Source organism: Lagopus leucura, unplaced genomic scaffold, assembly GCF_019238085.1.
Source record: "Lagopus leucura isolate 7727_CA_CO unplaced genomic scaffold, USGS_WTPT01 Super-Scaffold_100014, whole genome shotgun sequence".
Taxonomy (NCBI): Eukaryota; Metazoa; Chordata; class Aves; order Galliformes; family Phasianidae; genus Lagopus; species Lagopus leucura.
Window position 1 is genome coordinate 6,515,470 of NW_024962268.1, and position 24,617 is coordinate 6,540,086.

Consider the following 24,617-nt stretch of genomic DNA (forward strand, 5'->3'; position numbering starts at 1 on the left):
CCCCCCCCTACTCAGATGATATTCACATGGTATTTCGCACAGAGGCGGCTGCTCGAGAGGAGGGCACCCACCCCCACCTCAATATAAGCCTGTTTTTCCTTCCTTCCTCCCCCCCTTCTCGTTGGAAAGACAAAATGTGCAGGGTGATAGGTGGGGTGAACTGATGGCATCCTCCCTGCTGCCCCGCCGGTCCGTTTCTTAAGAGCCCCTTTTGGGGAGGCGACAGAACGTGATTCTGTGGGCGCAGACACCCCGATGGTGGCTTGCTCAGAGGGGAAAAGCAGAGAGGGAAGCGGGACCCGTCCTGTGCAATCTCTATTGTTTGAAACTTACTTTGTATCAGAAAGTGAAGATGAGCACGGTAAGGAAGATTTCACGCTATTCGATGAACTTTTTCTTTTCTCGTGTCCCGAGCGGCGCTGCGTGCAGGGCTCGGGCGCGGGGGGAGTCGTCTCGCACCAGGCGAGGTGGATTGGAGCGATTTCAGAGAGAAACCTCTGAGAATGGGGGAAGGGGGTGCGAGGGCTTTTCGACCGAGAATAGCCGCGATTTGCACAGCACGGTCTGGAGCAGGGCAGCTTTGCTTGAGATTGTTCTGGCGTTAGTACGAGATCGTTAGTTAGGAAGAAGAGGAGAAAAAGGGGGAAAAAAAGAAAGAAAAAAAAAAAAGACAGCCCCCGCCCGCAGGCGCAGCAGCCCCCGGGCCGCGCTCCCCGCGGCTGGCGGCAGCCGTCCCGAAGCCCGCCGAGCGCTGGCCGGGCTCGTCAGGAAGATGGAAGCGTGTGGTTTTGATTTACTCCGGGCCGCCGGGGACTCGCCAGACTCTTAACCCCGCGGAGCCGCGTTGCTGTCGGTGTGCGTCTGTCTGCGGGACGTGGTGCGGCGGGGGGAGGTGAGTGGGCTCCGGCCGTGGGTCGGCGGGTTCCGTGCTCGCGGGTTTCTCTCGTTGTGCGAGAGGGGAGAGAGCGAGTGAGAGGCAGTCAGACTCTTGTTTTTATTTGGGCTGCCGGTGCAACGCATCGGGCCGGGCGCCAAGTGTCTGGGTCACACGCGTTTTATCCAAATAGATCCAGCGCTGCTGTCTGGAAACGGGCTGCCGAAAGTTAACTTTAGGACCGGCTCCGCCGCAGCAGCCAGGCTCTTCCCTCCGCTCTCTGGGGAGGACGACTTTTTTTTTTTTTTTTTTTTTTTTTTTTTTTCCTCTTTCCCCTCCTGAATCCTCTTTGAGCGATGTCTGTGAGCTCAGACGGCGCTGCTGTTTCCCGCTACGTTTTATTATTATTATTATTTTTTTTTTTTCTGAGGGGTCGGTGTGTGCGGCCGTTGTCCCCGTACATGTAACACGCGTGCATATGTGTGGGGCTGTGTTACAGACAGCTCTCGAGCCCGATGTAGCCTTTTTTCTTTTTCCTCGGCTTTTTTTCTTTCTCCCCTTTCCCTCCGGCACCGCGGTGACAGCGAGGCACCCCGCGCCTCACCTCGGCAGGCATCGGGCCCCGCTCTGCTATGAGGATGGGGCAGGAGGAGCCGTCCTTCCCTTTGTACGTCCCTTCCCCAGCCCCTTCCCCCCGAGGTCTGCGTGCCGCTATTCGCGCCCCGGAGCTCCCGGGGACGCTGCTAATCCCGGCTTTTGAAGCTGCGGAACGCTTCTCGCGGCCAGCCCCGGTACCTGTAATTGAATTGGTGTGACTGACTGCTGCCTGCCCTCCCCATCGCCCTGGCAACCGCTCGTAGCCCGGCGGGACGGCCGCCTTCGACCGCGCCTCGGCTCGGGCTCCCGGCCGCGGAGGGGCGGCTGGCACGGCGCGGCCCCGGCGCGGGGAGGGGGCCGCGGTCATCCCCGCTCCGCCCGCCGCGCCCCTCGGCCTGCTGGCCGCAGCACGAAGCAAAGTCGTTCCCCCCTCCCCCTCCCTACGTCCCCGCCGCTTTGCTTCTCTAATACGGCGCCGTTGTTTCGGAGCTCCAGCGCTGCCGGGAGAGCTCGTGGCGCGGCTGCCGGCAGGGCTGTGGCTGTGTGGTGCGACAGCCCTGGGTCGCTCCGCTGTGGAGGTCCGGCAGCAGCTGTGTGGCGGTGCTCTGCACGCCCCCGGATGGCTCTCCCTCGGCCCTCCATCGGTCCGACGGAATGTTGAGGTGCCCGAGGCGGCTCACACCCTTCACCTGGGTGGTGTCGCCAGTGTGTCTGGTCAGACATGGCCACTTTGGCTGGACAGCATCCGGGAATGCACGCTCAGCCACAGAGTCCTCTTGCGCCTCATGGCCTTTCTTTTCCCTTTTGAATGTGTGCTGAATTTCAGTGAGTAGGAGCCTCAAGGCTTGGTGGCAAGACTGCCTCTCTGTCACAAGTGCCTGCACAGACATCCCGGTGCACAGCACCACTTGTGTCACCAGCACTGTGAAACGCATCTTGCACTTCTTCCTGACAGAACTCCTACTGTTAAGCAGGAGCAATAATTGGAAATAAACTTTACAGAGCCATATGTGCGCTTGTCATGGATGGATGTGTAGTGCAGCCATGAGGCAGAGGAAATGCTTCCTACTGTATGCTTAACGCTGACAAAATGAACCAGCCTGGACACAATGCAAGTGGAATGTGAACGTACATTGCATACGGAGGAAGGAATATATTACAGGTGAAAGGAAAAGGGTACAGATACTGGATGTAAGTGCTCTGTCTGGGGTTATTTGAATACTTTATCATTTGTATCACAATTTCTTAAGCCAGACCATTGATACTGCTGCACCTGTTGTATTTGTACCAATGCATGAACTGGCTATAATGCGTTTGGAAAGGAGGCAGGAAGCTTCAGCAGAACTTTCAGTGAGCCTGATGTGAAATGAGATTTTCCTGTGTGAGGATCAAGGCTTAGAATGTGATTCAGAGCCCTGAAAAGATTCCAGACTGAGGTGACGCTTGGGTGTTGTCAAGGTTTAATGTGGGCTGGTGGTGACTAGATAATGGGCACCATTTTGTTTCCTCTATTCAGAGCTACTGAGCCCTGTGGGCGTTGCAGTTTCAGGAGATCTTAGTGCTAGTGTAATTTCTAATCAGCCTAACAGACTGAACGTGAGTTCCCCATTACTGTTTGTTGGCTAAGTAAAAGCTGTGAGGCAATGTTATCTCTATATATGGCAGTAATGAGCCATTACTGGACTAGTGTCCAGTTCTGATGTCTGTGCATGAAAAGAACTGCTGACAAATTGGAAAAGATTCAGAAAAAAGCTGCAGAATTAATTAGGCGTCTGGAAACTGCATTGGCAGAGTGAGGTAAACTGAATAGGTTGAACTGCTTATCAGGGAATGTCAAGACGTTATTGTATTGGACTATAACTATCTATGCAAGGAGAAGAAAGCCCACTAGCAATCATGTACAGCAAGATTCAGTGGAATTTGAAGGTGGGTGTTGTTATATTGGAAGTAAGGCATACTCTTTATTATACTAGTGTAACTGAGGAATATATGATTATTTCTATTCAGATCTTGAAAAAGGCTAAAATCTGTAATTAAGTATTAGCTCGGAAATGAAGGTTTTACGTGGAAGGTCAGATTAGAGATTTTATTAGTATCATCTAAGGCCTTACCCTTTGTGAATGGCATCACTAAGTCAATTTGTTTCCTCGGGAAAAAAAAAAATAAAAAATTCTAGTCCGGACTGTGCTTGTAAAGTATCTTTTATTCCCCCTACAAACCTGATTAAATGCTGAGTGCTCCCTTGAAAAAAATTTAAACTTGGGCACAGGAATGGTCAGGTTGTCCACGTTTATTGTTAGTAATTAGGTCTGTCTCCATTTGGCTAAGAAGTTTTCTGATATTCACTGTAATGTTAGTAAAGAGGATTTATATGGTGTTGATTTTTCTCAAGTTGACGTACAACTCTTTAAATTTTATGAATAATTCACTGACTGCAGGGGGTGTTATCTGTCTGAATGAGTTGTAAATCGCTCCCATAATTTCAGAAAGGCAAGTATGTCTGGTATACGTGTAAGTGACTGTATACTTGGAAATCTGTTTTTGAACATCTTCTCAGGTGTTCTCTTTCAATACTGCCTGCTTCTGTAGAGTTTGTTCTATGTACAAGTTTGTGGAGTGCTCAGGTGAGTTGGTTAGTAGCAGCTGACACGACACATTGTTATGTGGATAACAGTCCATGATAATGGACTGCTAGGTGTCTGCATAGACCTTCCATTTAATCCATATCAACAGAGTTGCTTTTCAGTACTGTTGCAAAAGTGTTTGAAATGATGGCAGCGGTGTGTGGGAAGTTCAATATTCTGTCAGTCTCATGACCTGCAAAATGAAAATAAAACGTATTCTACTACATCCAATTGTAGTTTTTATATACTAAGCATTTTTTATAACAGATGTTGGAAATCTTAGGATGTAAGTGGTGAGGTTGTTTCTCTGATGCTAGAAATGTGCAGTTTTCCCATTTTAGTGAATGAAAATTCTGCCTGCATAAGCAGAACCAGTGCCCAAGTAATAACATAATACATGCTGCAGAAAGATCGGATAACTGCGCTCATAAGTATTAGCTCGGAAATGAAGGTTTTACGTGGAAGGTCAGATTAGAGATTTTATTAATATCATCTAAGGCCTTGCCCTTTGTGAATGGCATCACTAAGTCAATTTGTTTCCTCAGGAATATAATACTGATTTTTTTCCCAGGTTTTTCCTTTGTCTCCCAATGCTTTGAGTCTACTTATTTTCTGCTGAAATCAATTGGTATGGTGCACTGACTATATAGGTGGAACAAATCTGAACACAGTATTGTAGCAAAAAGAAACCTTAGTTTTATAATTCCTTTTATCTGTTCAACATGAAGCAGAATTGTGCGTCTTACGCTGTATTGAACTACTTGTTCAAGGTTAATAGTAGTTCATGGTGGGGTTTCTTTGTTGTCATTTAAAATTGTGACCTTGGATCTTAAAGGTAGTAATGGTTGGTATATTTTGCATAATACATCACGGTAGCTCAATATTTTGCAGGTTGGATCTATTTTAGTAGAAAAATTTTAACTTGACTAATTTTGCTTTGTTTTTCAGGAAAAGAAATGGAGCAAGTTCAGTAGCTATCCACTCTAACATCTTAATGATATCTTAAGGAATCTTACAGTGCTTATTTTGAATTGAGAAAATGACTGCAGATATAGAAGAAAGTTGTTGGAAAAGAATACCTGTCAAAAAGTGGAACTTCCAATAGTATAAAATAAATATACTTGTTATGGTGCAATTCTGGAGTGGAGTTAACCCTATAGCACACAGGTAGCCCTCCAAGGAGAGAGAGGAAAAAAAAGCTTTCTGTTTTTCTAAATTATGGAAATTTTTTGGAAGACGTGGACATGGATTCTGAGCCTAGTCATGGTTTCATCGGAATTTCACAGTGACAGCAGGCTTTCATACAGTTCTCAAGGTAGGAGCCTGACCTCTACAGATAACAAGAATAATCAATTTTTACATTTGGGAAATATTTTCAAAGCCGTGGTTAAATTATTAATGAGATCATGTAGGCTGCGGTCCTAGTTTGATCATGATTCATTGCCTTGAATGTTTGATTACATTGATTTAATTGTTTTTTTTTTTTTTCTTTTCCTAGTTTTAACTGTACAAAAACCTTACGAATTAAATTGGTAAAATGTTGTATTTTTTAATACTTCATAACAGTTTAAAGGCTTACCATATGGTCATTCACATGTTTTTAAGCTAGGAAGTAAGGATCTAATCATTAATCCATTAGCATTTATAGACTTTTGATGGCAAGAAGAGTCTTTTAGATATGTTGCAATATAATACTACTGTGCAGGTGAATGCAATAGCTTTTGTCTTTGAATGATATCATTAGAAAGAATATGTGCTTCTAGGTAGAGTTTAGCCCCATGTTTTCCTGTTTTATGTGAATAGGACAAGGTACGTTATTCAAAATGTTGTGTTTTTTTTTTTTTTTTTTTTTTTTTCCTGTGATATCTGATTATTAGGAAAGAGAACACATTTTTTTACATAGAGAGAAAGAAAAGAGCGTTTTCTTTTCTTTAGTAAAGCTCTGCACCTTGTGTTTACCTGGTAATAACTTTTACTCATGTCGATGATGGGATTTAGCCAGTTGTGGTTTATGTTTACTACTTGTTGTTTCCTGTTATATTCTCTTCTATGCACGCTCCCTGGACTGTCTCGCCTTGTGATTACAAAGAGGAATTCCTGTCTTACCTTGAACACTACCAGCTAACAATCCCAATAAGGGTTGATCAAAATGGAGCCTTCCTCAGCTTTACTGTGAAAAATGTTAAACCCTCAAGAAGGAGAAGGAGCACAGACCCTTATGATCAAGAACTGGCAGCATCTAAATTATTTTTTAAACTTTCTGCCTATGGCAAGCACTTTCATTTAAACCTGACTCTCAACACAGATTTGGTGTCCAGACATTTTACAGTGGAATACTGGGGAAAAGATGGTCCTCAGTGGAAGCATGATTTTTTAGACCACTGTCATTACACGGGATATTTGCAAGACCAGCATACTACAACTAAAGTGGCTGTAAGCAACTGCAATGGTCTGGTAAGTGCACGTTGCATGTTCTAGAATAATAGTGCGTTTACCCCTTTTAAAATACAGAAGGACTTAATTGGCATATCTTTTCAGTTTTTTTGAGTTCCTGTGAGGAGCAAACAGACAGAAGTTGCAACAAGCCTGTAAAATCTGATTCGGTCCTAGGGAAAAGTAGTCATTGGTTTAATTGTAATTGTAATAAGCTTAACTGTAAGTACTAGGACCCAATTCTGTAGTCCTTTAGCAGACACTACCTTAAGTGTTTACAATGTCTGCACTGGGGCTGCAATATTAGGTCTGTTGTGGGATCATTATAGGTTATCAAAATGTTGCAGACTTGAGGAGGGAGAGAGTAGCAGTTGTTCCTTTAGGATGCTGGATCTGTTCAGTGAGATGCTGATTGAACTGTGTGCTTCACTGATTTTTTTTTTTTTTTTTTTTTTTGAGAATTAAGGTTTACCTATTTTGACAAGGAGGAGGAGTTTCTTTGTATGGAAGTCATCGTTGCTATAAATTCAGAAAAGTAGATTATTTGCAAGTATCAGCCTTTCTAAAAGTATTGTGTCATAAATATTTGCATTCAATGCCAGGTTAGAAATTTTGTTCTCAGATTTTACTCTTCTCTTGATCACGACAATAGCATTTGCATGGGGCAGAAGCTTTTCTTCACAACAGAAATTAGAAAACAAAAAAACCCTAAAAACTTACTGCTATCAAGTAGTAAAAAAGTAAAAGAGCATAACTAGGAAGTACTAAATCAAGAGCTCAGTAATTCCTTTAGTAAAAAAATACACTGCAATTACTCAGTTTTTATATAGCGGAACATTGGTACATCTTGTTAAGAGTAAGCAGATCTAACCAATTGGTAAACGAGGGGAAAAAGAGAAAAGGCTACAACCTTGCTAAACTGTTTCCTTTTTAACCTTTACAAGTGCCTGAGAGCTATGAGAATGTTTTTTTGTAGACAAAACCCTGCTGTTTGGGATCTAGACAGTACTAGGGACAGCACGCATAGTCGGCTGTTAAGTATTTTGTCTTGGTTAACCTGGATTAGTCTTGAGTTGAATAGATTACTCTAGTTGAATAGAGATTTATAGAGATGAGCGAGCGCTTCTGAAGAAGCATAGTTAAAATGTAGCTCTCCTTAATGTGTTATCAGAGTTTTTTTTAATGCAGCTTATAGGTCTGAATTCAGTACCATAATTTAATTCAGTTTCGTAGTTCCCATGTAATAATGCTTATGACACAGTTGTTTGAACTTCTATTGCTAATGTAGTGGATTAATTTGTATTTTAGTTCTTTTCAGCTAAAAATACTTTGAAGAGAAAATTGCTGCTTTCAGAATTTACTTTTTATTAAAAAAAAAAAAAAAAAAGGTCTGCATGCCTTGATCTCCAGCATTTCTACCCATTGAGAGACATACTGGTTGGCCTCAGTGGAGCCATCTATCAGTTTCACGTTTTCCTTGTCCTCAACAATGCTACTTGGCTGGTGTGAAGCTATATGTTGTTCCATGGTTTTATGTGTCGTACGTTAACTGTGCTTGCAAGTTAATTTCAATGAGGAGTGCTGTTTAGTTTTCACCTTCAGTGCCTATAGCTGTCATCAACTTTTTAGCATTTCCTACTGGTATACCTACTTTGTATTAAGGCAGACTCAGATCTTTGGGCACACCATGACTGGGACTTTTGAGTCCTCCATGGTCATGCTTCTTGGGACTGTGAGTGTTAGATTGGGCCATATGCAATTGAGGTTTTTGTCATGCTCCAGAAGCAACAGTGGTCCCATAAGGCTTTCTTTCAAAGGAGGAGGGATCCCTCAAGCAGGTGCAGTGTTTGGCTGGACTCAATGTGATCTGCTGTAAAAAGCTTCCCTGTCATTGTGTTGACAGTGTGTACTAGGGGCATGGGTTATAGGAATTACCACTAGATTCAGGTAAATCCATCAGTTATTTTAAAATGATTTCTACTGGCAAATATCTTGTTCTAACCAGCTGCTTCATAACATGTTTAATAAAGCAAGTGGCACTTTAAATATTCAGGACACTATTGTTTGTTTTAGAGTTAATGATATTTGAGCAAATGTTGTGTTCAAGGCATTTGTTGCATTTTTTTAGTCTTATTTTTGATGTGTAAGAGACTGACAGTCATGTTCTGCATAGTTTTTGATTAGAATCTGTCCAAAAGGCAGTAATTTTAAGTTACTTGTAACTCTAAAACAAGTAATAGTCTTAAATGACGAGTGCTGCTCATCAGCAGAATTTAAGTATTGTGTTTATTTTGCTTCCCTGCTAGGTTTCAGTATTGCCAGAGGAGTCAAATTTCAGGGTGAGCAAGTGAGACCATGGTTTAATTAATGTAAGTTGTATGACTTTGTAGAGTACCAGTGCAAGTAGGGCTTTCTGTGTTGGGTGTTGGATGTAAGTCAATGGGGCTGAGACAGTAGTAGCTGAGGAACTGCTTAAGCTGAGTATGTCCTTTAGGATTCTAAAGGAAGTGAAATAAGAAAGTGTGGTAGATGGACTAAATAGAGAATTTCACCTTACAGAAAAGAGGTTTGTCCGATTCTAAGAGCAGCAAGTCTTGAAGAAAATTTTTGGATTGAGAAACAGTGAAATTTAGCAGAAATGAAACTTGGACTTTTCTTCGCCTTCCAGATTTAAGCCAGTAACTGAGTGCCCAGACAAGTCTTCCACAGCAGTGGGTTTTCTCCTTTTGATCTGACAAGCTCAATAGAGGGAAGTACTTCAAAATGTTTAGAAAGTAGTGATTGTTAGGAAAGTGAATTAGAGATTAAATATCTTTTTGTATCTACAATATTCCTAAGGAAATATTTAATGTAAGGTGCCAAATTTTTCAATGGCACACAAAGTTCCATTCACGAAATAATATTTGTCCTAGGTAGCACAGATGTCTCCAAGTAGATAAGAGAACGAAGGGCCAAGAGCTGTCTAAAAGCATGATCTTACATAGTCAGCAGACTTCATGTTTATTTGATCTATTTCAAAATCAGTGTATGTATAAATACCCTGGTAAATCTTCATATTTTTAAATAAGCTTGCTTGGAAGCTGATTCTATCATAAACAAAACATCTAAATTTGTAGATCATAAATTGAATATAGCGATATTTTTGAATCATATATAAATGCATAATTTACAAGGTAATTTAAAAGGTCAGAGATATCAAAAAAGATTAATATTCTAGGCTGCTGTCTATTGAGTTCTTCTCGGTGCAGCTCTGTAATTGCCTAGTTTTAAAATGTCTTGCTAGGTCCCATGATGTATTGTCTCAGGCCAGATCACTGTTGTTTCATCCTAAAGAACATGCAAAGGGAGTGCAGCCTTTTTCCGACGATATAAAGCTACATTGAAGTGTACAGCCAGCTGTAGAGTTGCTGAACAACCCTGAAAGTTTTTTAGTTTTATTTTCTTCTACTTTGTGTTTTTAACATTAAATTATATCAATATTAAATTATTATTAAATTACATTAATATTTAATATATGTATACTTAATATAATATCTGGAAAGGTTGAAAACAGGCAGAAATTTGAAAAAAGTAGCACTTTGAATGTGGAAGAAGCTTTTTCTTTTCTTTTGTTTTTAACTGATGTTAACTGTTACTTCTGTAGCTGATGGACATCCCCTGTCTGAACTTAGGTGAGGCCCCATCTAGGCAGTCTGACACAGATTCCTTTTTACAACTTCAGGGGAACTCCACGTGGATTCACAGATTTGTCTGAGCATGTCAAACTGCTGGATCCAGACCTTATATATGTTAGCAGGAGTTGGCAATCTGTGGTGGAGTTGGGTAACATAGGACCTCAAACAATCTGTTTTAGATAATAGCCTTGAGAATGCTTCTTACAGTAACTTACTTGGGGCATACATTATTTCTTAAATCCATGGTATTTTCTCACAACCTTTTTCTGGTCATTCCTTAATGGTATTTCTTGCATTTTGGAACAGAAGTTTAATTCACAAACTGTTTTTAAGTGCTATGGCAAAGCTGAAAAGAACAAACAAAAACAAGCAAAAAAGTCCAACCGTGCCAACACATTTAATTTCTTCTAATGCTTCAATACATGTAATTCCTTTTGATGCTTCATAAGTCTTTATTTCAGTCCTTCTTTTCAACTGAAATGTTGTTTTGCTCAAACAAAAGATGATAAGCCAGAAAGAAGATTTAGGATGTTGTTTCTCTTGGAAAGAGTCCAGCAGAGGGCCACAAAGATGGTGAAGGGCCTGGAGCATCTCTCCTATAGGATGGAAAGGCTGAGTGAACTGGGTCTGTTCAGCCTTGAGAAAAGAAGACTGAGAGGGGACCTGATCCAGGTCTATAAATATCTGAGGTGTGGGGGGCAGAATGGCGAGGCCAGACTCTTTTCAGTGGTGAGTGGAGACAGGACAAGGGGAAACGGCTGGAAACTGCAGCATAGGAAGTTCTGCACAAATGTGCGCAAGAACTTCTTTACAGTGAGGTGACGGAGCACTGGAACAGGCTGCCCAGGGAGGTGGTGGAGTCTCCTTCTCTGGAGATGTTCAAGACCTGCCTGGATGCCTACCTGTGCTACCTGCTGTAGGGAACCTGCTTTGGCAGGGGGGTTGGACTCGATGATCTCTGGAGGTCCCTTCCAACCCCTACAATTCTGTGATTCTGTGATTCTGTGATTCTGTTTAGGATAGAATAGTGTAACTCCCTCTATTTATTAACAGTGTGTTATGGAATGCATATAGAGTGGAAACATCTCTAGCCATATGCATTTTCTAAACTCAAAATAAATACTGGCATTCACTGGAATGGGTATTTCTTACGTGCAGATTTACAAACATTTCTTAAAATTCACTCACATTAAACTGATGCAAATGGTGTTGTTGAATTAATAATGGAATAACAATTGGACTAGCAAGGGAAGCTAAGATATGCTATGTATGCAGAGCTTATGTGAAGTGCATTTGCAGCTATATGCAGGGCAAGTGATTTTCCAGTGTGATCGTGTCACTTAGCTAGCTGCAGCAACCGACTGCATATGTATTCTGATTATCTGCTAGCAGGTGTAAGTTAAAATTTATTTGCAATTCCTTGGGCAAACTAACACTTATATTTGTATCTTTAAACCCAGAATAATGTTTGAGCAACTGAGATGAGATAATGATTTGACATAGGAAATTTGGTGATACTCGCCTTGCCTTTTTCACTGCTTGTACCTAAAGGAGCTGCAGTTGTAATTTTGCATTCTTTTGTAATAGATTTTGCTTCTCTTAAAACACAATCTGCTTAGAAAATTAGTACTGCTATTAGTGTTGTTTATGTCATCTGAAATTACTTGCTCCCTCTTTTGTCATTTCACCACTTTAAAGCTTATTTACCTAGCCAGACTCAAGTACAGTTAAAGACCTCTCTCTGTTGCAGAGACAGCGCCATGGCTTGAATGGTACCCCTGTCTCCTCAGACCTGGCACAAAGCACACAGCCTGATGGTGTTGGCTAGAAAGACTGCAGGACTCTATTTTCTGATGGGAATATAATACCAGAGCTTATAGTGGCTCAGGATTCACTTGAACCCAGATGTCTGACAGCCTAGCTGGATGCAGTCCAGATTATCAAGGCTCTTTCTACACATCTGGCAAACCTAGTTACATTTTGGTTTATATTTTCAAGGTTGCTTAAGCAGCCATTAAGTGACCTATTTTCTTAGTAATATTGTAGATTCCAAATATCGAGGCATTATGAGAAAATTTGGTGTCCAGGTGTATACAGGCCCTGATGTTAGTTCTTGAGTAAATATTTGAGCTCATAATGAAAAATACCACTGAAGAGGAACACTTAATGCTGTAGTCACTATTGGCACTAAAAAGCATGTAATTGAAAACTGAATTGTGTTCATGCATATATTTTTAGAATATATGATGGGATTATGTTGTTAAAACACAGTTCTTTCTGAAGTGTTATGCTGGCATTTTTATTCTATAAGGTCTGTGCTGTTACTGAATTCTGGTTATTCCAGAAGTGAAGAACAGCAGAGAGCTGATGTACAAAACAGCAACAGAAAAGGTCTGACCAAAAGTACAGTGATCTTAGAAACAGATTTGGGATATTTGGATCATCTATAGAGCAAGTGGTCTTACAGGTTACCCTGGAGGTGTCAATGGAGAAAAAAAAAAACAAACCCTTTAAAGCAACAACAAAAAACTTCTGGAAGTGATAGGGTGATTTTTTACATGCTTTTAGAAGTACTTTGAAATAACCTTACTGCACATTGCACTGTTAGGAGTGTTCAAATAACGTTAATGTAAATGCATGTTAGCATGGTTTGCTGGTGATACGAAACTGGGAGGGGTGGCTCACACATCAGAAGGCCATTTGGCAGGACCTGCACCAAGTGGAGTGTTGGGCAGGGAGGAATCTGATGAGATTTAGCAAAAGCAAACATGGAATCATGCATCTGGGGAGGAATAACTGCACGCATCAGTAGGGGTAGGGGCTGACCTGCTGGAGCTCTACACAGAAAGACCTGGAGGTCCTGGTGAACCAGATTGGCCTCGAACCAGCGGCAGTTCTATGATTGTGTGATAAGGCCAGTGGTATACTGTGCGTTAAAAAGATTGTGTCCAGCATGCTGGGGGAGGTGATCCTCCTCCTCTGTTCTGCCCTGATGAGGCCCACATCTGTAGTACTGTGTCCAGTTCTGGGCTTCCCAATTTATAAAAGACAGGGGTCTCCTAGAAGGAATCCAGTGGAGGGCCACAAAGATGACTGAGGGCCTGGAGCATCTCCTGTATGACGAAAGGCTAAGTAACCTGGGTTTGTTCAGCCTGGCGATCTGATAAATGTTTATAAATATCTAGTGGGAGGTAGAAGACAAATGGATGAGGCCAGGCTCTTCTCAGGGGTGTGTAGCAATAGGACAAAGGAGTAGTGGCCTGAAACTTGAACACTGCAAGTTCCATACATACATGCAGAAGAACTTCTTTATAGTAGGGGTGACAGAGAGCTAGAGCAGGTTGCCCATAGAGGTTGTGGAGTCTCCTTCTATGGAGATATTCACGGTCCATCTGGACACCGACCTGCGCAACCTATTGTAGGATACCTGCTTTAGCAGAGGGGTGGACTCACTGATCTCTTGAGGTCCTTTTCAACCCTGCAATTCTGTGATTCTGAGAACAGTCTTCACAGTGGCTTTAATGGTATCTCCATTGATTTGATCAAATCAGAATATGAATGCAGAATTTAGAATTTCCACTGAAACTACTGATCAGTAGTTATTTCTACTATAATAGAAAAGTTATACATTCAGAATTTCCTAGGTAGAAATACTGAATTTTTTTAGTTAGAGACTATAAGTGTAGGAGTCTCTGTTGGGCTTATTCTTCGATATTTGTGTACCCTAAATGATCCCAAAACTGGATTTTTTGCTAAAGTTTAGTTTTAGTCTCTGAAGATTCAGGCAGTTACATAGTTGGCTTGAAATTTCCCTTTTCTTCCATCAACCACTTTCCTGGTTAGAAGAAACTGAACTCACAAATATGAGAGTTATGAGAATAGAATATCTGCCATTCTGCCCTGTAGTGTGAAGGGAAAGAAGTGCATTTGCAGCAAGAGAATACGGTTCAGTGCATGGTCTGCATCAGCTTGGATCTACCAGAGGTTTGTGGTGTGATGTGTTAAGGAGTAACTGCTTTGTAGATCATGTAGTCTAAGGTAATTGATATTAACAGAACTTGGCACATGAATGTAAAATGCCAAAATTTTTCTCAAAATAGTACTTCCTAAAATTGATTTTCCATGCAGTTTTTACTTTATTAAGCATTTACTAGTGTGGCATCATAGAGGAACATTGAGCTCACTTGCCCTTTGGGCAAGATGGTTTTGGCTTGGTGTTACTTCAATGGCTCTCAATTATGTGGTTTTGGAAAAAAAGTCTTTGAACAGTTTATCTGTCCTGTACTGAGAATCTGTCTTGCTTTGTTACCACACTCACTAAAAAAAGGTAGGGATGAATTCCAGAAGTAAAGCAGTGCTGTTTTGTTCTTTCTGTATTGTATTGCTTGTAGGCATTTACCTCTCCTTCCAACTAAAGACTCTGAAAATTAACTGAATCATGCATTTTATGTTGACTTATTTCTTAAAAGAAATAAAGGATTGTCAAATGTTACTTAATTTTAAGGTTTTAAACATAGATTTATCTTGTTTTGCAAATCTTCCTTTTTTTTCTTTTTAAGCATGGAGTTATTGCTACAGAAGATGAAGAGTATTTCATTGAGCCTTTAAAGAATATAACAGCTAATTCAAGTAACTTCAGTTACGAGAATGGTCATCCCCATGTCATATACAAAAAGTCTACCATGCGCCAGCAACTTCTGTATGATCATAGTCGCTGTGGAGTCTCAGGTAAATGAATATGAGTATCAGTGGTGTTATCATAGCTTCAAAAATTTATTTAGCCTTCCTTGGTTCACAGGTAAGGTACTATATACGGTGTAGAGTAAGAAGACTCCTTTTGGGTGATACAGTATGCCCTGTTATAAAGTTGCTTCACATCAAGATTCCCATCCAGAATATAGTGTCATTTTACAAATAAAGCACTGGGAGTAAGTCTTGTTTTATTTCTTTGTGTACAGTGGTATTAATGATCACTGACTTTCTCAAAATGTACTTCCCAGCGGGATAGCATGACTTCAGTGACTACGTGTTATAGCTCAGTGTGTAGCATGTGTTTCATGTCATTTGAGGAAACTCTACGTATAGTGAATATGTTACAACTATGATTATTAGTATACCTGAAGCTGGAGTCTGTATCTTCTTCATTCTTAGGGGTTTATGATTTAGAGTTTTTAAACTCGTAGTGTTTGGGTCAGTGGGTTGATGTTATTCTGTAGTAGTTGAATATGTGGCTAACAGGAATGATTGTATGATTTTGATTGAAGGGTATTTTTCTTACAAAACACAGTTTTAACATCTACAGAAACACTCTTTAAGTACTATTAATTTTGAAATGGTTTGCTTAAACTGTAACGGAAACTTAATTTCTTGAGAACAGCTTGGAGTAAATGATCGGTTGTTTTAGGTTTACAGCACTAGAATAGTGTATTTCTACATAAGAGGAAAAATGTTTTAGCTTTATTGATTACCTTTTTTTTTGTTTTTAAAAGTACTGTCCCAGACAGTAGTGTTCCATGAGATTCAGTGCACAGGGAAAGCTGGCAAATTCCTTAAAAATGAAAAGAATATAACTTTTTCTTTTTTTAATGCAACTTATTTCATATTCTTTTGGAAATTTTAACCTTGCTGATTTATTAAACTGACAGCAAGTGTTGTCTGAAAAGGCTCACCTTTGTGGAAGTTTCCTGAGTAGTCCAGCTAACTGTCAAGTGCATGTCAAACTTTGTATGCTGCTTCTGTTTTAGTTTAGGAAGCATTATTTCACATGCATGCTTTATTATGAAACAATTCTGATGACTACTATGTGCTGATTGTAAAAAAAGAACACTAATGTATGCAGATGCTCCAGTTTATGCATTTTGCAGTAAACATCTGTGAAGCATCTAACTTTTTATTTCATTTTGTAGGGAGTGCTGTCACACAAATCCGTAGAAATAAGTGGAAGGGATTGCTAAGTGTACTACAGTTCATCTTTTACCATTAGGATCTATATAGAAAAAGAAAGGATATTGACAGCAGTCAGATCTTACCTTCTGTTAATGCTTGGGAGATCATTTCTCCTCAAAGTGAAGGTGAAGCAGTGGCAGGTAGTTTAGTTTTGCTTTGTCTAACTGCTCTGACAGTACCTATGCTATGGATCATAAGTTGATCAGAGCTTTGCATGAGGTTTTTGTTTTAAAACATCCAGTAATCCTTAGCATCTGTACCTCTTTTTTTCTTTTTTTCCCTCCATATTTGCTGCTGCCATTATCCTTGGAGAAGCTGTTCTGCTATTCCTGAGTTTTCAGATTTATCACAACCTGAGAACCTTAACAGTAAAATACAAAATCTTTTTGCAATTCTGACGCTTCTCATGCTCATTTACTTCACTTCATTCTCTTCTTGCTGGTGTGCAGACTGTTTTAACTCAGTGAAAACTTCTGACAAGCTTTGTTCTCCCCAGTACTGCAAGATCGTACCTTTTCAGATTACATGCTGTTTTAAATGTTGTTTGTCTGACTACCAAACCTTTTAAACTTATTTTCCAAGCACTGTTTAAGCCCATTTTTCCCGTAAGGGCTTGGCATTTTGAGCATCCCCAGAGTATCAATGAAACAAAAATTGTTTTTTGGTTTCCCAGCTTTCAGATATTAGAAATAAAGACAGGTAATAACTCTTGGAAGTTGAGAACTCTCCAATTCTATGTTAAACAACAACAACAAAACTTAAATGCAGATTTAATAAAATGATAACTGCATCTTTGGAAGAATACCTTTCATTTTGTCTGAAAAACTGGTTTTGGTTTTACCTTCAGAATGCTATTGCCAATATAGTACACTGGGAGGAATATGGTTGTGCAGAAGTGCCACTATTCACATTCTGTTCTGTGAAGTTTCTACCACTGTAAACTACACCTAAGTTTACCGTGTATCTGTTCTGTACTGAGAAAGCAGTGAAGATTTTATTTTTATTTTGGAGAACAGATGAGCAGAATTTGTTGGACTGCTTCTTATTATGTAATAGAATTTCAGTGATCAGTACAAAAGAAAAGCTGGGAAGATTAGAATAAAAATACTTCTCTATTTCACAGTAGCTCATTTTCAGGTAAAAATATGGGTCTGAACTGTGGCTGATTCACATAACCTAAATTTGATTTTTAATCAGTTAGACATGAGAGTGTTTTAAAAAAAGTTAAATAATATTTCATGTATATATTGTCAACAAGTTAATTGTTTTAGTAAATACAGTTGAAATCATTAAGGCCTTGCTAATAAATTGATTAAATTCAACTTGCCTCAGCGGGATTTGAGGTCACTGGATTATGCTTTGCAGGGTCAGCCTGTAGAAGAGTTACTATTATCATTATTTTTTAAGATTCTTCCATCCAAACTAGTATTGCCATCTAGTTGGTTTTTCAAAGAAAAGGCATCTTAAAGCTGTGGAGTAGGCAGGTATAATGCCAAGTGGTATTTGTTTTATAGCTTTGATTTATGATGTAAATATTTAGATGACATGCTAACGGTACTCATTATTAGTTTTGCAATTAAAAATACATTATGAACTGTTCTGTTGTGTTCTTGTTTGTCTGCATAACTTATTGAAATATTTATTTTTCCTTATGTCTAATAGTGCGTATTATGTTGAAGTGTGAAATACTTTTAGTAGTTCTTTAAAAAAAAAGTTATTATTTTTTTATTTGCACAATTCTAAGAAATAGCTTTTCTGCAGACCAGCCATGTGCTTCTATTTTTGTCTGGAATTGAAATTCTGTTTTCTTGGAAGTATGAATAAAATTTCTTTACCTGTTTTGGCTACAATAATTAAAAAAAAAATAAAAAAATCACAAAACAACCAAAGGAAAATGTGTATTTACAGACTGGGTATGATTGAGAAACAATAAAAATTGACATGTGAAATCTGTGAAGTGGCAGATTATTTAGGGATAGTACTACTACATGCTGCCTCTTGTCATGATTTTATTCATGCCAAATCCTACAGTCAGCACATTCTAAAATGAAAAAATGCTTATATATGCATTAAATGGAGTTGCTTAATATTAAGAAAAAGCTGTATGTAATTTTTCACCTATGTAAGATGCAATTGTGAGAATATTAAAATAGTTTGCAATTGTGGATTTTAGATCACCTTTGGTTTGTTTTTGCGTGTTATGTTCTTTCATCTCTGCTTCTTTCTCCTATCTAGTACCTTTGAAGATGAAGACTTAAAACTTGGGTACCGTTACTGTGTACTCCGCCTGCACCATTTCTTTCTATGTGCATCTGGATTTCTTTTCAGTTGCAGTTTACAATCTAATTTCCTGCTTTTGTACTCGTTACTTTGGGGTTAATTACATTGCTTTTCTGATCCCTACTCTTCCCCCACCCTTGTTTTATTTCCCGGTAGATATGCTCAGTGTTGATGTAAGGTTTTTAATCTAGGAGTAATTATGTTATTTAAAACAAAAATATTTTTGTCAGAATGTTTTCCGTGAAAGTTTGCAGTCTTTTTTAAAGAAAGTTTTTACTCAAAATTGTTCAGTGTTTTTAAACTAAAACATCATGGAAACTGATAGATCCTGGAGTGTGAGTACCCAGGATTATTTCCAACTTTCCCATTACTTTGAAATCAGCTGAAGCCTTTTTATCATCTGATAAGAAAAGGAGAAACGTTTGTTTTCTTGAAGTCTTCTGAGACCTTTGTTTTGAAAGGTGGTGTCAAGATGAGTCCAGAAGAATTGTTACTTGTGTTTTATGTGGAAGTTTTCTGAGCTCATTGGTTTTTCAAATGTTTAGAACAGATTTGCATCTTTGAATGAAAAATTATGAATGAATATGAAGCAATATTGTATGTATAAAGTACTTGGCATTTTTATGAGCATTAGAAATCCCCAGATAGCACCATTTACTCTGAGGTGTTGATTTTTAAAAAAAAATGTACCACAGAAGTTGCCAGCTAAAATTCTACATATTCTTAAATGGTCTTTTTAAAATTCTTCTCATGGTTGGACTCAATGATCTTTAAGGTCTTTTCCAACCTGAGTAATTCTATGATTCTAAATCACTACTTAAGTGAGATGAAAATCTTTAAACAATTAGATCAACTTTGAACTTGCTAGAATAGGGATAAGAGCTAGTAGAAATCTTGATGTTGATTTTGAAATCCTCTCCAGACTTATTACTTATTATCAATATTACTTGATATTATTTTTTAGGATGGGTATAGGATTATTGAACTGTAGTACTGTAGAATGAGAATAATTTTACTTCCAGCATTTTTGTCAGCTGCCCAGATTATTTCCTCTTTTCAACTTTCCGGAAATAATGTGCCTTTTAAAGCCAACTCTGTGCACTCAAAATATTATGCAACAGTGGGACTACTGAAGTATTCCTGGTTTTGTCCTCAATGTACATGCTTTGTGGTGTAATTATTGCTCTGTGAAACAGATGGTTTAGCTGGACTGCATAAAGTAGTGCTTTTTCACAGAATATATTGGACATATCTCAGCTTATCCTTAGCTGAACTAATTGTAGGAGAGGTAAGGTTGCATCTCTTGTGTTGATCACTTGAGCAGTCTCATTCAGTCGCTTAAAAATGTGCTTACCTTTTAGTGTTCTTAAGTTCATCCATAACTACCATCCATAACCTTGAATATTTTGAAGTCCTTACTACGTGATTTCAGCTTATTTTATGCTTTATTGAACTTGAACTTGAGATTTGCATGGATCTTTGTGAAAAAGGGATACTTAATATTAAAAGTGCCCATTTTGCAGGGAAGGGATGTTCAATTTTGCCCTGAGGACATGAGTTCAAGTATTAAGAAAGTATGTACTGTTTGTTTCTCTGATAATTTCATGTTTGTAATAACCATATATTGCATAAAAGCGGTATTGCATTTTCAAACTGTTTAATTCCTTAGTACGTCTTGATACCTTTAACCTTAATTTTGATTTTTTTCTATATTTTCCAATTTTTTTTTTTTATTTTCTAGTATTACAGCCATCTCATATCCTGCTCATGGTTAACTATAAGTAATCTTTAGTACTAAAATAGATGTGCAGGATTAGATACGTTGAGAGAAGATGATGATTTGTCATGCTAAGCCAAGTTAAGTAGCATTCAGAATATCAGAACTTGAAGTAAACTTGTTTTTCCTTTTTATGAGGTATTTTAAATTTAAAGATGATAAACTTGCATTTTCCTTGCCTCAAGAAAGACTTGTTTTTAGAGTCTTAAAGATGATCTCAACTTAAAACAGCTGCATTTGAATGAGTTTTACTAGTGATCCTTCTGAAGTGTTTAATTATTTTGGTTCCTAGAAGACCTCACAAGAAGCAGTAAACCTTGGTGGATGAGTGATGGATCTGCTTTTCCAACTTCACTTCCTGTCAATGACACATTAAGTAGTCATAGTCGACAGAAGAGATCAGTAAGCCTTGAGCGGTTTGTGGAGACGCTGGTAGTAGCCGACAAAATGATGGTGGGATATCATGGTCGCAAAGACATTGAACACTACATTTTGAGTGTAATGAATATTGTAAGTTTCATCCCTCTCAATATTGATATTAACATGTGCACTCTGAAATCTCAAAGTATTTGTAAAATATTTATTTACTGGCATAGTAACGTCTTAAAATATGCATCATCTTGCAAGAATTAATAATTACAATATGGTAAATACTAGCATTGTGGGGAAAAATGCAGTACTGTTTCTGTTAAGTGTGCTGTGATCATTCACATTTTTTTTTGTTTTGTTTTCAATCTGAATGTAATCATTTAATCATTTAAATCGTTTAATCGTTTAAGAATTTAAAATTGTGTAGCTTTGTTATGTTTAAATCAACAGCCTAAATGCTTCTTATGTTGGATGGTTTATTAAACAAGTTATAAACTATTTTGACTGAAAATTGTGACAGAAATGTATTTATTTTTACTGAATGGTCATTTGTTTATCCAAAAAGTAACTTAGGTAATGTTAATTATCAACATTCTGTAAATGCATTGAGCAGGAAGATAGTTGAATGGTTAACAATTTGGGAACTGCACGTTGTTTCTTGTCTGACTTTGTGCCTTTTCTTATTTTCTGGAGGTCAGGTTGCCAAACTTTATCGTGATTCCAGTCTAGGAAACGTAGTGAATATAATAGTGACACGTTTAATTGTCCTCACTGAAGATCAGGTAAGAGTTGTTGCACTTCAGCTTTATATGCCTGAAATACAAATTATGCTATTGTGTAGTATAGAATTATTCAATTATTGCTTGAAATGGCTGCATCTGAGTACAAAACCTGCCTTGTAATCTTTCACTAGTATAATCAAGATGAAAACTTTTCGAAGGAATATTTCCCACATATTTCAAAAATATCTGTTCTTTACTTCAGGAGAATATTAATATACCTTTGAGTATGTCAGTTTTATTTTTAGACCTATATTTCAATACTTAGGTTTTTTTGGTTTTTTTTTTTTGTTGTTTGTTTGTTTTGTTTTGTTTTGTGTATTGACATAATCATTATTTAAGTTGGAGCAGAAGGAATGTCTGTTCAGTAATACACAACTGAACTTGGGGTCAGATTTTACAGAGATAAAATTTGGCAAGAAGAGTTTATTCCTAGAAACCACTGCTTCTAATTATAGTCCCAATTTAGTCTTCAAAAGGCTTAACAACTGACCTTAGTAATTTGTTTGGAACATTTCTGGTATGCATGTTGTATTGCAGCCAAACTTGGAGATAAACCACCATGCAGACAAGTCCCTCGATAGCTTCTGTAAGTGGCAGAAATCCATTCTCTCCCACCAAAGTGATGGAAACACCATTCCAGAAAATGGGATTGCCCACCATGATAATGCGGTTCTTATTACTAGGTATGGTCATTATAAGTATTATGTTTATTTTTATTTTAACTCTGTAGTTTTCTTGCTCTTACTTTTATGTAGAGGCTAGTTATAAAGTAATATAATTAGTAGGTAATATGATGAGGAAAAGAAGTAACAGATGGTTTGACCTAAGTATATCAAAGTATAGATTAAGAAGCTTGGAAAGTAAGATACAAAAATTACTTGCTTCTCTTGTTATTTTCATTACATAATTGCCAATGCAAATATTCCAGTAGAACAGATGGATCTTATTGAGCATTTTATATTTTTATAATTGAAAACAATTCTTAAAATTATGGACAGAAAGGCAGTGTGTAAAATGTTTTGTTAACTATATATAATGTTTTATAAGAATTTCAAGGCAGAAGCTCAACTACTGTAATACTGTTTTTCTGCTGAAACATTTTTCTTGCAGATTCAGGCAATGTATGATTCTGCTTTGTAGTTGTTTTGATTTATTGTGCTTAATTAAGATGAGAACTGATGGCTTTAGTAGTAAGTTTCAAAGCTGACGTGCACATTTGTTAGCTTCTCTACCACCACTACTATGATAAAGTCAACAAAGCTATCTTGCACTCCTGGTGAAAATATTACCGCTTGTTCTCTGCAGTTATGAGTAGGCAATTGTACTTCTCTGGATGATTCGTTTGCCTTTTGTTTAAGGACGGTATTTATTCTTTTCTCTTTTGTTTAAATAGCAGCAGGTGCAGCAGCACTAATTTGGATTAGAATTCTTTTATTATTATTTCTGCTTTCCTGGTCAAATTCTGTACTACTCTGTATGTCGCCCATTTTTGGAATCATTGCGCTCCCTGCAGAAATGTTAAAAACATTAAGTGATTAAAATAAGTGATTTGTCGTGGAGTTTTCTGTGAAAGATGGAGTAGTGGCTGGATTATTGGGAAGGGAAGGGGGGCTGTTTTAATTTTGTTAAAGAAACCCTTTTTTCTTTTTGAATAGTAAGAAAATCTGAATCTCTTGCATGGATTTTTGCATTCATATTCCAAATCTAACTGTTACATGTGGATGTTAATGCTGCATAGTAATAATTGAGGTGGTGAAAATGATTGAGACGTCTTTCTTTTTTTTCCTGTGCGGTGTGTGGGTGGTTTTTTGTTAGTTTTCTTTTTTTTCCCCTCACAAAAAACGGATTAGTTTTACTCAGATTTTTGCCTTCACTAGAGCTGCTCACATGTAAAATTAAACCTTTACAGCTGTCCTACATGTGAAAGTTTTACTGGCTTAGGCAGTCAGCGAACAAATCTAATTGTTACATGGTACTGTTGTGTCACTGGAAGCTTCCCAGTATGTATGGATGAGTGGTGTTGGTAACTCTGTTCTTAATCTTACGGCTGAATAATTTGACATTTTGTTAATGTTACTCTGGCACTGCAAAGCAGAATTGTTTATTTTCATTCACTGTTGTACTTTAGTATGTTTTATTACTCTGTATTCTGTATAAGCTTCCTTGTCCTGGTTGGATGTTCTGTGTTCCAGACGAAGGCCTAAGTAAATGCTAACATGCAGACCTGTAACTGTGGAAGAACTGTGCAAGTTCACAGAGAAAGTGAAAAATTCTAATTGAAAAAGTTTTACAGCGGTCAGTGAGCACTGAGGACTTGTTTGGTTTAATAGTCATCCATGTATTCTGCTGCGTTTCTGAAGTATGGATGTGTGTTTGCTATCTTATGAAAGTAGATAAGATCTGTAAAATAAGTTTACTCTTCCATGCACATACTTAAATGAGCATATCTCAGTGTGTTACCATCAGGTTTGTGATACTGACCTTTATAAAGCATTGCTGAACTTTCAAATTCAGTTCCATGTTTTCATGTTAGAATGCTTGCATTTATTATTTAGTGCGGCCTTTGGTATTAATTTTGGAAATTACTGTAGTAATCAGTTTAATTAGTCTGGCTTTCACCTGAACTGCTAGCTCTTCTGAATGTTACTAACAAATTCTATCAGCGTATAAGAATTTTTTTTTTTTTTTTTTTTTGCAGAGGTGGAGTTGGAATGAGTAACAGTAATTGTATGCTCTACAATAAATTGTTTTACTCGATGATGCTTTAAAAGGTGTCATGTTCTACAGTGTACAAAAAATAATATTATCAGTACTGATTTAGTGAGGCCTGCCTGATAAACTTTTGTTTCCTGAATCGGCTATATGCTAAAACTATGTATTTTTACCAGCTAATCTGCTAATCTTGTTGGAGACAACATTACCATGCCAACTATGCCACTTGTCTTTGACCAAGAGCCTTCTTGATGTACTGGCTTATTTGCCACAATCTGAAGGCATACTGTAGTCTGCAAAGTGCTTATTTTATTAACCTCATAGGGAACTGCAGAAAAATGTTACTAGATGAATACAAAAAATTAAAGTAGGTAAGAGACTGGTCCAAATCTCATTGAGGAGAGCAAAATTATGATGGTGTAAAGAAATACGGTATAATTTGCATACATGGTACAAAAATGATGTCCATTCTCAACTTGTTCTGATGAATATTAGGAGTAATTTTGCTGCTCTGTCTCTACTGCTAACCTTTATGCCATAGGATGGCTA

The 24,617-nt window shown here is 38.3% G+C and overlaps 1 protein-coding gene across 3 annotated transcripts in view; it reads left to right on the forward strand.

Moving 5' to 3' along the window:
• The first annotated feature begins 123 nt into the window (after positions 1-123).
• The window catches only part of ADAMTS6 (ADAM metallopeptidase with thrombospondin type 1 motif 6), a 147,269-nt gene continuing 122,775 nt past the window's right edge, over positions 124-24,617 (forward strand). For 2 of the 3 annotated variants that reach the window (XM_042875090.1, XM_042875093.1), the window contains exons 1-7: positions 124-361; positions 5,044-5,410; positions 6,185-6,549; positions 14,762-14,930; positions 20,498-20,715; positions 21,273-21,356; positions 21,894-22,039. In XM_042875090.1, the coding sequence (XP_042731024.1) occupies positions 5,314-5,410; positions 6,185-6,549; positions 14,762-14,930; positions 20,498-20,715; positions 21,273-21,356; positions 21,894-22,039 (1,079 nt within the window). In that variant the 5' untranslated portion in view covers positions 124-361; positions 5,044-5,313. The remainder of the gene's footprint in view (positions 362-5,043; positions 5,411-6,184; positions 6,550-14,761; positions 14,931-20,497; positions 20,716-21,272; positions 21,357-21,893; positions 22,040-24,617) is intronic. The other variant, XM_042875091.1, reaches the window with a different exon arrangement.